General features: G+C 46.4%; 1 protein-coding gene and 1 long non-coding RNA gene across 2 annotated transcripts; both read right to left on the bottom strand.

Annotated features, from left to right (window-relative positions):
- Positions 1-418: 418 nt before the first annotated feature.
- On the bottom strand, positions 419-5,988 carry LOC112444639 (uncharacterized). Its single transcript, XR_003033002.2, has 3 exons — positions 5,549-5,988; positions 5,146-5,279; positions 419-623 (listed from the first exon to the last, which is right to left on the bottom strand). It is a non-coding gene; the product is annotated as an uncharacterized lncRNA (long non-coding RNA).
- Positions 5,989-10,378: 4,390 nt separating this feature from the next.
- Positions 10,379-12,300, bottom strand: DEFB13 (Beta-defensin 13). The gene is given in 2 exon segments (NM_001324541.1): positions 10,379-10,605; positions 12,110-12,300. Coding segments are annotated over 2 exon segments (183 nt in total). The 5' UTR covers positions 12,168-12,300; the 3' UTR covers positions 10,379-10,480.
- Positions 12,301-14,302: the final 2,002 nt, after the last annotated feature.

Raw genomic sequence — 14,302 nt, 5'->3', positions numbered from 1 at the left:
TCAGTCCATACATTTGTAGACATAGATTAACAGGTTGGGTTTCCTGGGGCTCAGTGCTAAAGACTGCCTGCCATTGCAGGAGACACAGGAGATGTGGGCTTGATCCCTGGGTCAGAAAGATCTCCTGAAAAAGGAAAGGACAACCCACTCCAGTATCCTTGCCTGGAAAATCGCACGGACTCAGTCCATGGGGTCACAGAAGAGTCAGACATGATTTAGCAACTAAACCCCACCACCAACAAATGAGGTTGTGGAGAACATCCATTTCAACAGTCACAGGAGCAGAGACTGAGACCTAGGAAAGGCAAGGCCTGTCCAGAGTTAATCAGCTAACGAGTGGTGTGACCAGACTTCCAACTGAAATCTTCCCATCCAGTTCATGACCTCATGCACTCAGAAAGACCCCATAGGACCCGAATGACCAGTGTCTCTTTTTAAACAGGACTCAGCTGTGGGGAGTGTCTTGTGCTGCTGAGGATGCTCCGATGCTGAAACTAGACTCTGCAGCAGTGTTTCTTCTGACTCTTGCATTCTCCAGGCAGGATGACACACCCATGGGTGTTCTGATACTTGCAGGCACCACCGATTTTATCACATTCAAGGTTTTTTTTTTTTTCCTTTCCCTATAAAGGAAGAGGAGGTGAAAAACAAACAAATAAATAAGACCTGTGTAACTAACGCTACCAGAATTCATCTTATATAGCTGCTGCTGCTGATGCTAACTCGCTTCAGTCATGTCCGACTCTGTGCGACCCCATAGATGGCAGCCAACTAGGCACCTCCGTCCCTGGGATTCTCCAGGCAAGAATACTGGAGTGTTTTGCCATTACCTTCTCCAATGCATGAAAGTGAAAAGTGAAAGTGAAGTCGCTCAGTCGTGCTGGAGTCTTAGCGACCCCATGGACTGCAGCCTAACAGGCACATCCATCCATGGGATTTTCCAGGCAAGAGTACTGGAGTGGGGTGCCATTGCCTTCTCTGTCTTATATAGCAAGGAACTCCAAATTACAGTCCACAGGGACACAACTGGCACTCTCCTTGTTTTGGTGTGACCTACAAGCTTAGAATGTTTTTCCACATTTTTAAAAATTATACTAAGAACTGAGAAGGGGACTTAAATTTTTCTATAGGAAGGTGATCATGCTCATTCATTTACACAGGGTCTACTGGGCTTCCCTCAGGCTTCCCTGATGGGTAAGCTGTTAAAGAATTCCCCTACAAATGGGGGAGACATAGGAGATGCAGCTCCGATCCCTGGGTCATAAAGATCCCCTGGAGAAGGGAATGGCAACCTACTACAGTATCCTTGCCTGAGAATCCAATGGACAGAGGAGCCTGGTGGGCGTCAATCCATGGGGTCGCAAAGAGTGGACCACAACTGAGTAACTAAACAACTGGACCTGCTTTGTTAATGAATTCTGAGCGGAGCTGACATTTCCCTTCAGGGCTGGGGCCCTTAATCCCAAGGATGAGAGTCCTGAGAGCGCTTTGCTCAGGCACAGGACCAGCAGCACCCACGGTGGTGGCTGCTCCTCGGGGGTCGGGGGTCTGATCAGAGCACTCGGACCCTCCCGGGTTGGCATCATTACAGCAAGAATAAACTTTGGCTCTTTGAAGATGCTAAGATCTGGAGGTGCTGTCACCACAGCACAGCCTGGAGCATGCTGTATCCTGAGGAGGGCTGCAGGGATAATGCAGGACCTCCAGTTTAGCTTGGATTGCAGGTGAGCAACACATAACATTGTAGGATAAGTATGTCCCGACGGATGCACAGATCACACTTGAGCTAGAGTATTTGTTGGTTTTATGTAATTCAGTAAGTAAATCAGTTTTCTGAGATTGTTGAATATTAAATAAAGCAAGGTCTTTGGAGTCAAACCCATTTGGGCTTGAGTTAAAGTGCTCCCTACATTCAATCTGCACTCCTTTGAACAAATTACTTCATCTTTTGCTCCCATCTTGTAAAATGGCCTGCCTCATAAATATTGCTATGAGGAATATATTTGGGATAAGACATTAAAAGTTTCATTGTTTTAGTTAAAGTGGAAGTTCAGTTCACTTCAGTTCAGGCGCTCAGTTGTGTCTGACTCTTTGTGACCCCATGAATCGCAACACGCCAGCCCTCCTTGTCCATCACCAACTCCCAGAGTTCACTCAAACTCATGTCCATCGAGTCGGTGATGCCATCCAGCCATCTCATCCTCTGTCATTCCCTTCTCGCCCTGCCCCCAATCCCTCCCAGCATCAAGGTCTTTTCCAATGAGTCAGCTCTTTGCATTAGGTGGCCAAAGTATTGGAGCTTCAGCTTCAGTATCAGTCCTTCCAATGAACACCCAGGACTGATCTCCTTTAGGATGGACTGGTTGGATCTCCTTGCAGTCCAAGGGACTCTCAAGAGTCTTCTCCAACACCACAGTTCAAAAGCATCAATTCTTTGGCAGTCAGCTTTCTTCACAGTCCAACTCTCACATCCATACATGACCACTGGAAAAATCATAGCCTTGACTAGATGGACCTTTGTTGGCAAAGTAATATCTCTGCTTTTCAATATACTATCTAGGTTGGTCATAAGTTTCCTTCCAAGAAGTGAGCGTCTTTTAATTTCATGGCTGCAGCCACCATCTGCAGTGATTTTGAAGCCCCCCAAAAATAAAGACTGGCACTGTTTCCACTGTTTCCCCATCTATTTGCCATGAAGTGATGGGACCAGGTACCATGATCTTAGTTTCTGAAAGTTGAGTTTTAAGCCAACTTTTTCACTCTCCACTTTCACTTTCATCAAGAGGCTTTTTAGCTCCTCTTCACTTTCTGCCATAAGGATGGTGTTATCTGCATATATGAGGTTATTGATATTTCTCCCGGCAATCTGGATTCCAGCTTGTGCTTCTTCCAGCCCAGCATTTCTCATGATGTACTCTGCATATAAGTTAAATAAGCAGGGTGATGATTATATACAGCCTTGACATACATGTTTTCCGATTTGGAACCAGTCTGTTGTTCCATGTCCAGTTCTAACTGTTGCTTCCTGACCTGCATACAGATTTCTCAAGAGGCCAGGCACATGGTCTGGTATTCCCATCTCTTTCAGAATTTTCCACAGTTTATTGTGATCCACACAGTCAAAGGCTTTGGCATAGTCAAGAAAGCAGAAATGGATGTTTTTCTGGAACTCCCTTGCTTTTGCGATGTACCAGAGGATGTTGGCAATTTGAACTCTGGTTCCTCTGCCTTTTCTAAAACCAGCTTGAACATCTGGAAGTTCACGATTCATGTACTGCTGAAGCCTGGCTTGGAGAATTTTGAGCACTGCTTTACTGGCGTGTGAGATGAGTGCAATGTGTATTCGTTTGAGCATTCTTTGGCATTGCCTTTCTTTGGGATTGGAAGTGGTCAACATGATTTACTATTATTATTGGTGTTACTGTTAGTCACATGGAAATGATTCGTAAGCCATAAAGTCCCCTGTAAATGTTTTCTATCACCATTACAATTTATGGGTTTACCACCAACTAGTTAAGGGCAATCATGGGAGGCTATTTTTCACTTCTTTAAGCTTCTCTTTCATTATTTGTAAAATGGAGCATGTTGCATATGCTATGCTTTTCTCAGATTTTATATTATTCCATTTAGCACATCACGGGTTGATGAATCAACTTGAACTTCCCTACTCTAGGCTTCAAGGTCATGCACCATATCACCTAACCAGTTGCATCTACCACTTACCCGATGTTGTCTGGATAAGACACACAAGTAAGAGGAAGAGAAGGTACAGTAGCTTCATGATGGGAAAGGAGTTTTTGGAATTCCAAGTAGTACAAGTGTCTGGTGGCACACCTGAATCAGGGCAGGCGATCTGGGAGAGAGTTTGAAAATTTCAGCTGGAAAGAAAGTGCTTTTATCCTAGCAGAGATGTTCAGCTGGGTCTGGGCCTAATTTGAGGATGTTTCATCTATGGACACATGGTCCAAGTGTTTGCCTGTCATAAAGGAAGTGGGTTGCCGGAAGTCAGGGTTTCCACATTGATTCTCACTTCTGCTTATGGCTCTGAGGCTTGGTGCATTTTTTGGAGAAAAATCATGAAACATTGAATTCTGTTAGAAAATTATTCATTTCTTTTTTTCACCTTTATTTCATGTCTCTGTATCTGTCCATTTCTCCTTTCAGAATAAACACCCTTAATCCATGGGTCGCAAAGAGTTAGACACGACGGATTTACTCAACAACAACAACTCATCACACATACACATTTTACAATCGAAAAATGAGAGGGAGTTTTGGAAATTAAAATGATATTTTGTCTCTCTCAATATTTTTTTTTTTTTTTGCTACCATTTCCAGAGAGAATTGATCCATCCTAAGCAACCTCTTGCATAGACCACAATCAGGTGAGGCTTTATGGGCTAGAGTATTTCTTAATACAGATAATTCACCAATGTATTCCTGAGTGAAAAGCACCAAAGGATACCAGATAAGGGGCTTCCTAGGTGCCCTAGTGACAAAGAGCCCACCTGCCAATGCAGGAGATGCAGTTTTGATCCCTGGGTCGGGAAGATGCCCTGGAGAAGGGAATGGCAACCCACTCTGGTATGTTTGCCTGGAGAATCCCATGGACAGAGGAGCCTGGTGGGCGACAGTCCATGGGGTCACAAAGAGTTGGACGTAACTGAAGTGACTTAGCACACACACATACCAGGTAAATCATTGATATTTTTTGCATATCTTCCTTCTCTCCACTTGGTTTTGCTTTACAGTGTTCATATCTCTCTTTTTCTTTATATGTAAGTCTGCAAAGTAACAAGTCCTGTTTTATTATCTTACAGTCTCAGCACCTAGAACAGTGGCTGGCATAGAGCAGGTAGTCAAACATTTCTTTCTATGAATAGGTACTAGTGTGGAAAAGTCAACAAATAAGTGAATAAATAAATGGATGAATGGAGGGAATGAGGGAGGAAAGGAGAAAAGAAAGGAAGGCTTGGGCATAATCCTTAGGGTTTTGAAGGTCTGGAGAGAGTCCATTAAGTTGCTTTATCCCAAAGTGTTCCCAAGCACAAGCACCCACTCACCCATTCCCAATATAACAGGTCATAGCAGGTCATAATACGTCATGGTCTCTAGCCTTCCCTCACCACCTCTCTTCCATCTTACCTGAAGTATATGTTCTGACGTTTTTCTCTCTGTCCTGAGGCAACTTAGCAATAAAATGTTTTCACTTTTCATCTTTTGATCAGCATTTGAATCTTTCACTAAGTGGAATTCTATTTTAGTTTAGTGACATCAACCTAAGAACAGAGCAAGTGTTTGTAGCAAGCTGTTTAAATAAGTCTTACTTAATTCTACAGAATAGCTGTGAGGGTTTTACTTCCTTGGCCCCAGCAACAGTACTTTTACAATAATAGAAAAGAAGGTATAGACTATAGGCATTGGCCGCATTTCTCTCTTGCACTTTTATACCGAAAGTGTTTCTTTACACTGATTCCCTAATTGTTACCCATCTATTCCCACCCCTTCTTCAACTACAGATGTCTCTGACTCTCTCCTGGAAACCTACCTTGCAGATGGATCCTCTGCCCTTCTCAGGTGGACTGCAGCAGAGACACCTGGGAGCCCCTGTCTACAGCTACATGCTTAAAGGCCAGATCAACAAAGGGCAGAGGAAGAGGTGAGTGAGGTCACACAGGATGCCTCCTGATCCCCGTTGGCAGGAGTCATCCTGGCGGAGCGGTGGGGGACAGCCAGACTCGATGGCATTGTTGACACCAAAATGTTGGTTTTCTCTGCCCACTGGAGCCAAATAAAATTTGCAGAGACAGAGTTTGGGGCAAACAGAAAGATGGCTTTAACCCTTAAGCCGGCAGAAGGGAGAACACAATAGGTTCCTGCCTCAAGGAGCCTGTCTCCCCTTCATCGGGAATCCAGGGGATCAAAAAGTTGGACTCACAGTCAGGGCTTGGAGATATGGGACAAAAGGTGTAGGGGTCCTGAATTCTCTCTTTTTGCACTGTTTGGAAACAGTCAATAGACCAGTGTCAGGTAGCTAGGTATTTGGGTCTGGCACGTGGTCCAGGTTGTTGAATCCATTGTCCTTTGGGGATTTCCTGCTGACTTTCTTCCTGAAATTCAAAAGGGGGAAAGCAAACCACTACGGGGTGGCTTCCAAAAAGAGTGCATCATAAACTTAAGCATCAACAAGAGGTTAAAATAGAGCAAAGAGAGGAACCAAACTACAAGGGGAGGTTTATGATGCCATAAAGTTAAGTACCAGGACGTGGCTAGAATAAGTTGAAGAATCCTAAATGCAGAGTGTGGCTTCTGCAGAGTTAGAGGGCAACTGGTAGAGATGTAGTTTGCATAATAGGTTAGTCTTCTGAAAAGAAGAAACTTAATTATCAATGCAGACTGTTGATTGTTAGCAAAGTAACACTCAAAATCCTCCAAGCTAGGCTTCAACAGTACATGAACTGAGAGCTTCCATATGTACAAGCTAGATTTAGAAAAGGCAGAGGAACCAGAGATCAAATTGCTGGCATCTGTTGGACCATATAATAAGCAAGACATTTCCAGAAAACATCTACTTCTGCTTCATTGACTATGCTAAAGCCTTTGACTGTGTGGATCACAATAAACTGTGGAAAATTCTGAAGGAGATGGACCACCTGCCCTGACTCCTGCAAAACCTGTATGCAGCTCAAGAAGCAACACTTAGAACCAGACATGGAAAAACAGATTGGTTCCAACTGGGAAAGTAGTAAGTCAAGGCTATATATTGTCACCCTGCTTATTTAACTTCTGTGCAGAGTTCATCATGCAAAATGCCAGGCAGGATGAAACACAAGCTGGATAAGGATTGCTGGGAGAACTATCAATAACTTCAGATTGCAGATGATACCACTCTTATGGCAGAAAGTGAAGAGGAACAAAAGAGCCTCTTGATGAAGGTGAAAGCGGATAGTGGAGAAAGCTGACTTAAAACTTGACATTCCAAAAACTAAAATCATGGTCTATGATACCATCATTTCATGGCAAATAAATGGGGAAACAGTGGAAGCAATAGATGACTTTATTTTTTAGGCTCCAAAATCACTGCAGATGGTGACTACAGCCATGAAATTAAAAGATGCATGCTCCTTGTAAGAAAAGCTATGACCAACCTAGACAACTTATTAAAAAGCAGAGACATTACTTTGCCAACAAATGTCCATCTAGTCAAAGCTATGGTTTTTCCAGTAGTCATGTATGGATGTGAGAGTTGGACTATAAGGAAAGCTGAGCACTGAAGGATGGATGCCACTGAACTGTGGTGTTGGAGAAGACTCCTGAGAGTCCCTTAGACTGCAAGGAGATCCAATCAGTCCATCCTAAAGGAAATCAGTCCTGAATATTCATTGGAAGGACTGATGCTGAAGCTGAAACTCCAATACTTCGGCCACCTGATGGGAAGAAGTAACTCATTTGAAAAGACCCTGATGCTGGAAAAGATTGAAGGTGGGAGGAGAAGGGGATGACAGAGGATGAGATGGTTGGATGGCATCACTAACTTGATGGACATGAGTTTGAGTAACCTCCGGGAGTTGTTGATGGACAGGGAGGCCTGGCATGCTGCATTCCTTGGGTTCGCAAAGACTCAGATATGACTGGACAACTGAACTGAACTGTAGCATATGAGATCTTAGTTCTCTGACCAGGGATGAACCCATGCCCCTTGCATTGGCAGCTGGAGTTTAACCATTGGACCATCAGGGAAGTCTCTGCTTTTAGTTTTTGTAGCTGCACTAGACAGGGGCAAGAGGTAGAGAGGGTTTGGGTGTCACTCCTGAGTAAACATGAGAAATGAGACCCAGGACCCAGGTGGAAAGGCTGGCCTTGGACCAGAGCATGAGCTCATGAGTCACATGGGAAAGCCATCATCTTCCCGGTGCTAAAATGACACGAGCATTCCTCCCATGCAGGAGTCCAACATGACATCCAGAAATGTTAAGGCAATAAAACATCAACAGATACAAGAATGAAACTTAAAATTAAGTAGAAATTAAAAACTGAAATCCCAACAAAGACTATGATAAAAATTTAATATAAACAGTACCACCAAACCACACTTGCTGCTGCTAAGTCGCTTCAGTCATGTCTGACTCTGCGTGACCCCATAGATGGCAGCCCACCAGGCTCCCCCGTCCCTGGGATTCTCCAGGCAAGAACACTGGAGTGGGTTGCCATTTCCTTCTCCAGAGCATGAAAGTGAAAGTGAAAGTGAAGTCACTCAGTCGTGTCCGACTCAGTGACCCCACGGACTGCAGCCTACCAGGCTCCTCTGTCCATGGGATTTTCCAGGCAAGAGTACTGAAGTGGGTCGCCATTGCCTTCTCCGAAACCACACTTAATGGCAGATAAATATTCCATGAAAATAAAACAAACTAAAAATAAAGGATAAAAGGGATACAAGATATATGAGGTGTAAGACTGAGTCCCAAATACAACCTTCGAGATGAAGAAGAGTTGGCAGATACACCATGGGCATTTCTGTGAAAAAAGAAATATAAAGTTGAGTAAAATGTTGACAGCTGTTATCATTTTTTTCCTCCATTAAACACACACAGGTTTGTCTCTTTTGAGCTGATAATTTTAGGCTCAAGGCATGATTTTAAGCTACTGCTGTATTGATTTCCTGTGGCAGCTGTAGCAAATTGCCACAAGCTACGTGGCTTAAAGGAACACATACTTGTTATTGTGGTTCTGAGGATCCAAAGTCCCAAATGGATCTCATTGGCTTCAAATCACTGTGTCAGCAGCATGCCGTTCCTTCTGGAGGCTTCCTTCCTTCTCACGCTTAGAAGCTGCCTGCCCTCCTTGGCTTATGGCCTCTGCACATCAGTGTGAGCTGATGAGAGGCTGGTTTAGCCTCTCAGCATGCATCTCTGACACTGGTCTGCATCCCTCCTCCACTTCTAAGGCTCCTTGTAATGAGATGGCATTGGGCACAGCCAGACTCCACGTCATTTCCCTATCTTAAGGCTGAATGATTAGGTACCTTAATTCCACCTGTGCTGCAATTCTCTCTTGTCATGTGTCTGCCCTTTCAGGCTACTGAAACAGAAACACGATAGGCCAGGTGGCTCTTTTTTTGCACTTTGTTTTTTAACTGAAGGATGATTGCTTTACAGAATTTCGTGGTTTTCTGTCATACATCAACAAGAATCATCCATGGGTTCACCCATGCCCCCTCCCTCCCGAAACTTCATCCCATTTCCTTCCCCATCCCACCCTTCTAGCTGGTCTCAGAGCCCCTGTTTGAGTTCCCTGAGTCACACAGCAAATTCCTGCTGGCTATCTATTTTACATGTGGTATTGTAATAGGTGGCTTACTAACAACAGACCCTTACATCTCAGTTTTGGAGGCTTGGAGCTCCACGATCAAGACAGAGCAGGTGGCTGGTAGATGGTGGTCTTCTCCCTGTGTCCTCAGAGGGCACAAGGGGTGAGCCATCTCTCTGGGGTCTCTTTCAAAAAGGCCCTCATTCCACCCAGGAGGGTCCCACCCTCATGACCAAATCATCTCCCAAAGGCCCTGTCTCCTAACACCATCCCCTTGGTGACCTCAGCTTGCACTGTGGGAAGAGTTAGTACAAAGACCAGAGAGCTGCTCACACATACAACGTGCACCAGCAAGGCTCTTGGTTTAACTAGCAAACCCTCTGAAGAAACTGCAAGCAGGCTGAGGTCAGCCTGCTCGCCCTGCCCGCTGCGGTCTCTGTGTTCTGTGCTGTGTTGTCTTCATTGAATTGTGCTTTCCACAGGACTTGTTTTTCCATAGCATCTAATTGCATCATATCATGTACACACAGAGAGACATGCTTTGTTCATGTCAACTCTGTCATTCAGTTGATGACAATTTGTGAAGCAATGCCTCATCTCAATGCCCAGCACATAGAGGAATAGGACAAGTCCATGTCTGTAGAGATCTTATAGCCCAAAAGGTAATCAGAAGTGTATCCAGTGTGCACAAGGCAGGTATAAGAAGCAGAAACCAAATGGAAGTGAGGGCTGCAGGGGACAGGGGAGGGGGGTTTCCTCCTGGAGCGGGGGTGGGGGCTTTCCTATGGGACTGGTGTGCTGGTGATTCTGGACCCCTGGGGTTCATGTTTGAGGGGAGACGTGGGGCAGGACAGGGTGCCCTGGGCTGGGAAGCAGGAAGGACAGTAGACAGAGGGGCTGGGGAAGGTCAGGCCCCCAAGGAACAGGGGTTCACACCCGTGGGAGCACAAGGCACCCCACCACGATTCCCCGATGGTTCGCGTGGGGAGCTCAGAGAGTATCCTCAGGGATTTCGGAATTCACCTGGGATCAGACACCACACAACAACCTCAATGACCAGTGGGCAAGATTCTTTAACTTTGAACAAAATTTATTCTGGTTTAAATTTTAGACGTTCTGTCGAAGGGCACAGTTTCTGTCTCCGCGTCGGTCCCGGCCGCATCTTCGCCTTCTTCTACCACGACCTGCAGCATTTTACTGGGCGCCCGAAACAGGTGCCAATCTGTCTCATGGGTCCAGGGCACCTGATCGGAATACAGACGCCTCCATTCCTACGGCAGCTTAGAGGACCACTTATTCCTTGAGTAAATCATAAAAAGAGAACAAAGAGGGAAAAACGTGTCAGCAGGAAAGCGGCATCTCGAGAAGGCCCACTGTGTCCCCTCTGAGCGAGGCCCTGGGGCTTTCTGTGCTGAGATGCGCACACGGCCTCATGACAACAAGATATGAGTCCAGGACCCCGTAGACCAGCTTCCAGACAGACACTGACCGTGCCCAGGCTCTGGTGGACCCTCACGTTTTCAGAACCACAGGCTGAGGGACTGGGGTGTGAGGACCCCGGTTGTGTGCAGGGTCAGCTCCACCATGAGGGCAAAGACTGGGAAGCTCTGCTACATCCACCTTCCCGCCAGGAGTCAGAAGCCCCCCACGGGTTCTATTTTCACCGTTTAGTTTTCCAACTCATGGAGTCAGTCAAGTAGTGGAGCTGAGATAGGAGGAAAAGATGCAGCTAAAAGTGTAAGAACCGTTTAAAGAGAACTTACTCTCAAAGTAACTTACAGCTGACAGTGACAATGGCTCAGAAAAAAAAGTTTTGTATCATCGTCTCTGCTGATTCAGAACGCACTCAGCGCTGGTGCGAGTAAGCCCCTCTTGTCCTCCCTTTGTGGTTTCCTCCTGACCAGCCGCCTTCCTGTCTTCCTCACATGCCTTTTTCCTCTTGACCACAAGGTACCTCTGGTCCCTCTCTAGTTCCCCGCCCAGGGATTGAACCCAGGCCCCGGGCACTGAGAGGCCACATTCCTTACACCCCTGTCCTCGCTTCCTGCCACTGTGCTAAGAGTTGGGTTACAGTCATAAACAACACTCATCATACAAGGCCTTTTCAACTTGATTTTGACATCTAATCAGTTGTCTCAGGTCTCAGTCTCCGCATCCTCTCCCTCCATCCCTCTCTCCCTCCCTCCTTCCTTCCTACCTATTTTCATCCTATTTCAGGAAATATCAAGGGTAAGATGAAAATCAGACAGCCGATCCTGCACACTGCTTTGAATGTGCTGCCTCCCATCTATGGAGCGATGGGAGCATCAGCGACGTGTCCTAGAGGACCTTCCTGCTGAGGAGACTGAGCACGGAGCATCCCAAGGGCAGCTCCTGAAGCCCATGCTCGGGCTGACTCTCTTCTGGACTTCTCTGGTCACCCAGAGCTGCCACCCTTCAGATAGAGAGATTTATACAGTGACATACTGTGCTTCTGTCATGGGACAAAATCAAATTTCTTGCTTTTATGAAAAGAAAAAAAGGAGAGTCACTTAACTGAGGCATCTTTTGTTTACTCCTCATGAAACCAATGAGGAGACAGGCTCAGAAGCTTTGTCTCACTACAGTGGCTTAGAAACAACCAGGTATTTTGCAGGGCATTTCTCAGCCCCCTCTTCCTTCTGAAGGACTCAGCGCTGGCTTCTCAGAAGCATCAAATATGGTGGGTTTAGTCTGACCACGTGTAGATGGGGGTAGCAGGACAGAAGGAGGTAGAAACAGGAGAGAGAGCCTGCGGCTCCCCCCGGGGCTGCCATGAGCTCACCTGACCCAGCAGACAGGACCAGGAAGAGGAGCGCGAGGAGCAGGTGATGGAGCCTCATGCTGGCGTCCCGAGCTCTGCGGCTGACAATGGAGAAGAGGCTGCGCTTGCCGCTTTATAAAGGTCCCAGGTTCCGGGAGGAATTCTGCACTGGCTGTGGATTTGGTTATTAGGAACTGGTTAACTGAGCCTCTTCCCTGTGTGTCATGGGAGTGTCCTTTATAGCACAAAGCAGGGGCAGTCACTTGTATGCTAATGAGGCTGTGGAAAGGCCAGGAAAAGCTTTCCTGCTGCCCTTTTAACCACAAACTTCTCCCTGGCAGTCAGTTCAGCTGATGGGCAGGGGTGTGGCAAGGGGCACAGACTTGCCTGTTTCCCCTGGCAGGGGCACAGACTTCTTGCTGCACCTTCGCTTACCTGCTCCCCAGCTCCACCCTCGCCCTTCCAGGGCTTTGAATCTGCCCACTGTTTTCCTGTGCAGAAGGAAATGGCACCCCCCTCCAGTACTCTTGCCTGGAAAATTCCATGGATGGAGGAGCCTGGTGGGCTACAGTTCATGGGGTTGCAGAAAGTCAGACATGACTGGGAGACTTCACTTTCTTTATTTCTATAGTTCCTTTTGGGCTTGAAGAAGCATGAGCTGGAATCAAATTGCAGGGGAAAATATCAATAACCTCAAATATGCAGATGACACCACCCCAACAGCAGAAAGTGAAGAGGATCTAAAAAGCCTCTTAATGAAACTGAAAGAGGAGAGTGCAAAAGTTGGCTTAAAGCTCAACATACAGAAAACTAAGATCATGGTATCCGGTCCCATCACTTCATGGAAGATAGATGGGGAAACAATGGAAACAGTGTCAGACTTTATTTTTTGGTGCTCCAAAATCACAGCAGATGGTGATTGCAGCTGTGAAATGAAAAGATGCTTATTCCTTGAAAGGAAAGTTATGACCAACCTAGATAGCATTTGAAAAGCAGAGATATTACTTTGCCAACAAAAGTCCATTTGGTCAAGGCTATGATTTTTCCAGTGGTCATGTACGGATGTGAGAGTTGGACTCTGAAGAAAACTGAGTGCCGAAGAATTGATGCTTTTGAACTTTGGTGTTGGAGAAGACTCTTGAGAGTCCCTTGGATTGCAAGGAGATCCAACCAGTCCATCCTAAAGGAGATCAGTCCTGGGTGATTTTTGGAAGGACTGATGCTGAGACTGAAACTCCAATTCTTTGGCCATGTCATGTGAAGAGTTGATTCACTGAAAAAGATCCTGATGCTAGGAGGGATTGGGGGCAGGAGGAGAAGGGGACGACAGAGGATGTGATGGCTGGATGGCATCACCAACTGATGGACATGAGTCTCAGTGAACTCTAGGAGTTGGTGATGGACAGGGAGGCCTGGCATGTTGCAATTCATGGGGTCGCAAAGAGTCGGACACGACTGAGCAACTGAACTGAACTGATAGTTCCTTTTGGAGAAGGAAATGGCAACCGGCTCCAGTGTTCTTGCCTGGTGAGTCCCATGGACTGAGGGGCTGGGTGGGCTGCAGTCTAAAAGGTTGCAGAGAGTCGGACACGACTAAGCAACTAACACATACACTATTTCCATGAAAGGCTGTTTCAGGCCCAAAAAGGGACTAACTCGATCAGAGGCAGTTTCACTCCCTGGGCAAGACTTGCTGACTCCCAGCATCCACAGAGACAGCCACGCTCTTTCTTTCTGGCCCCTGGTGCACTGAGGGAAGAGACCCAGTGGTCCCGACCTGATCCCCACACAGGCTAGCCACAGTCACCACCAAAATCTTGGTTTTCTTTGTCCACCAGAGCTGAATAAAAATTGTGGAGACAGAGTTTGGAGGACACAGAAAGATGGCTTTAATCATTAAGCCGGCAGAAGGGAGAACACGATAGGGCCCTGCCTCAAGGAGCCTGTCTCCCCTCCATTGGGAATCCAGGGGATCATACAGTCAGGGCTTGGAGATACGGGACAAAAGGTGTAGGAGTCCTGAATTCTCTCTTTTGCACTGTTGGGAAACAGTCAATAGGCCAGTGTCAGGTAGCTAGGTATTTGGGTCTGGCAGTTGGTCCCGGTGGTTGGGTCCATTGTCCTTTGGGGATTTCCTGGTGACTTTCTTCCTGTAATAGAAAAGGGGGAAAGCAAACCACTATGGGATGGCTTCCAAAGAGAGTGGACCATAAA

This window comes from Bos taurus, chromosome 27 (genome assembly GCF_002263795.3).
Source record: "Bos taurus isolate L1 Dominette 01449 registration number 42190680 breed Hereford chromosome 27, ARS-UCD2.0, whole genome shotgun sequence".
NCBI classification, from domain to species: Eukaryota; Metazoa; Chordata; class Mammalia; order Artiodactyla; family Bovidae; genus Bos; species Bos taurus.
This window is presented reverse-complemented; position numbering and strand designations above follow the sequence as displayed.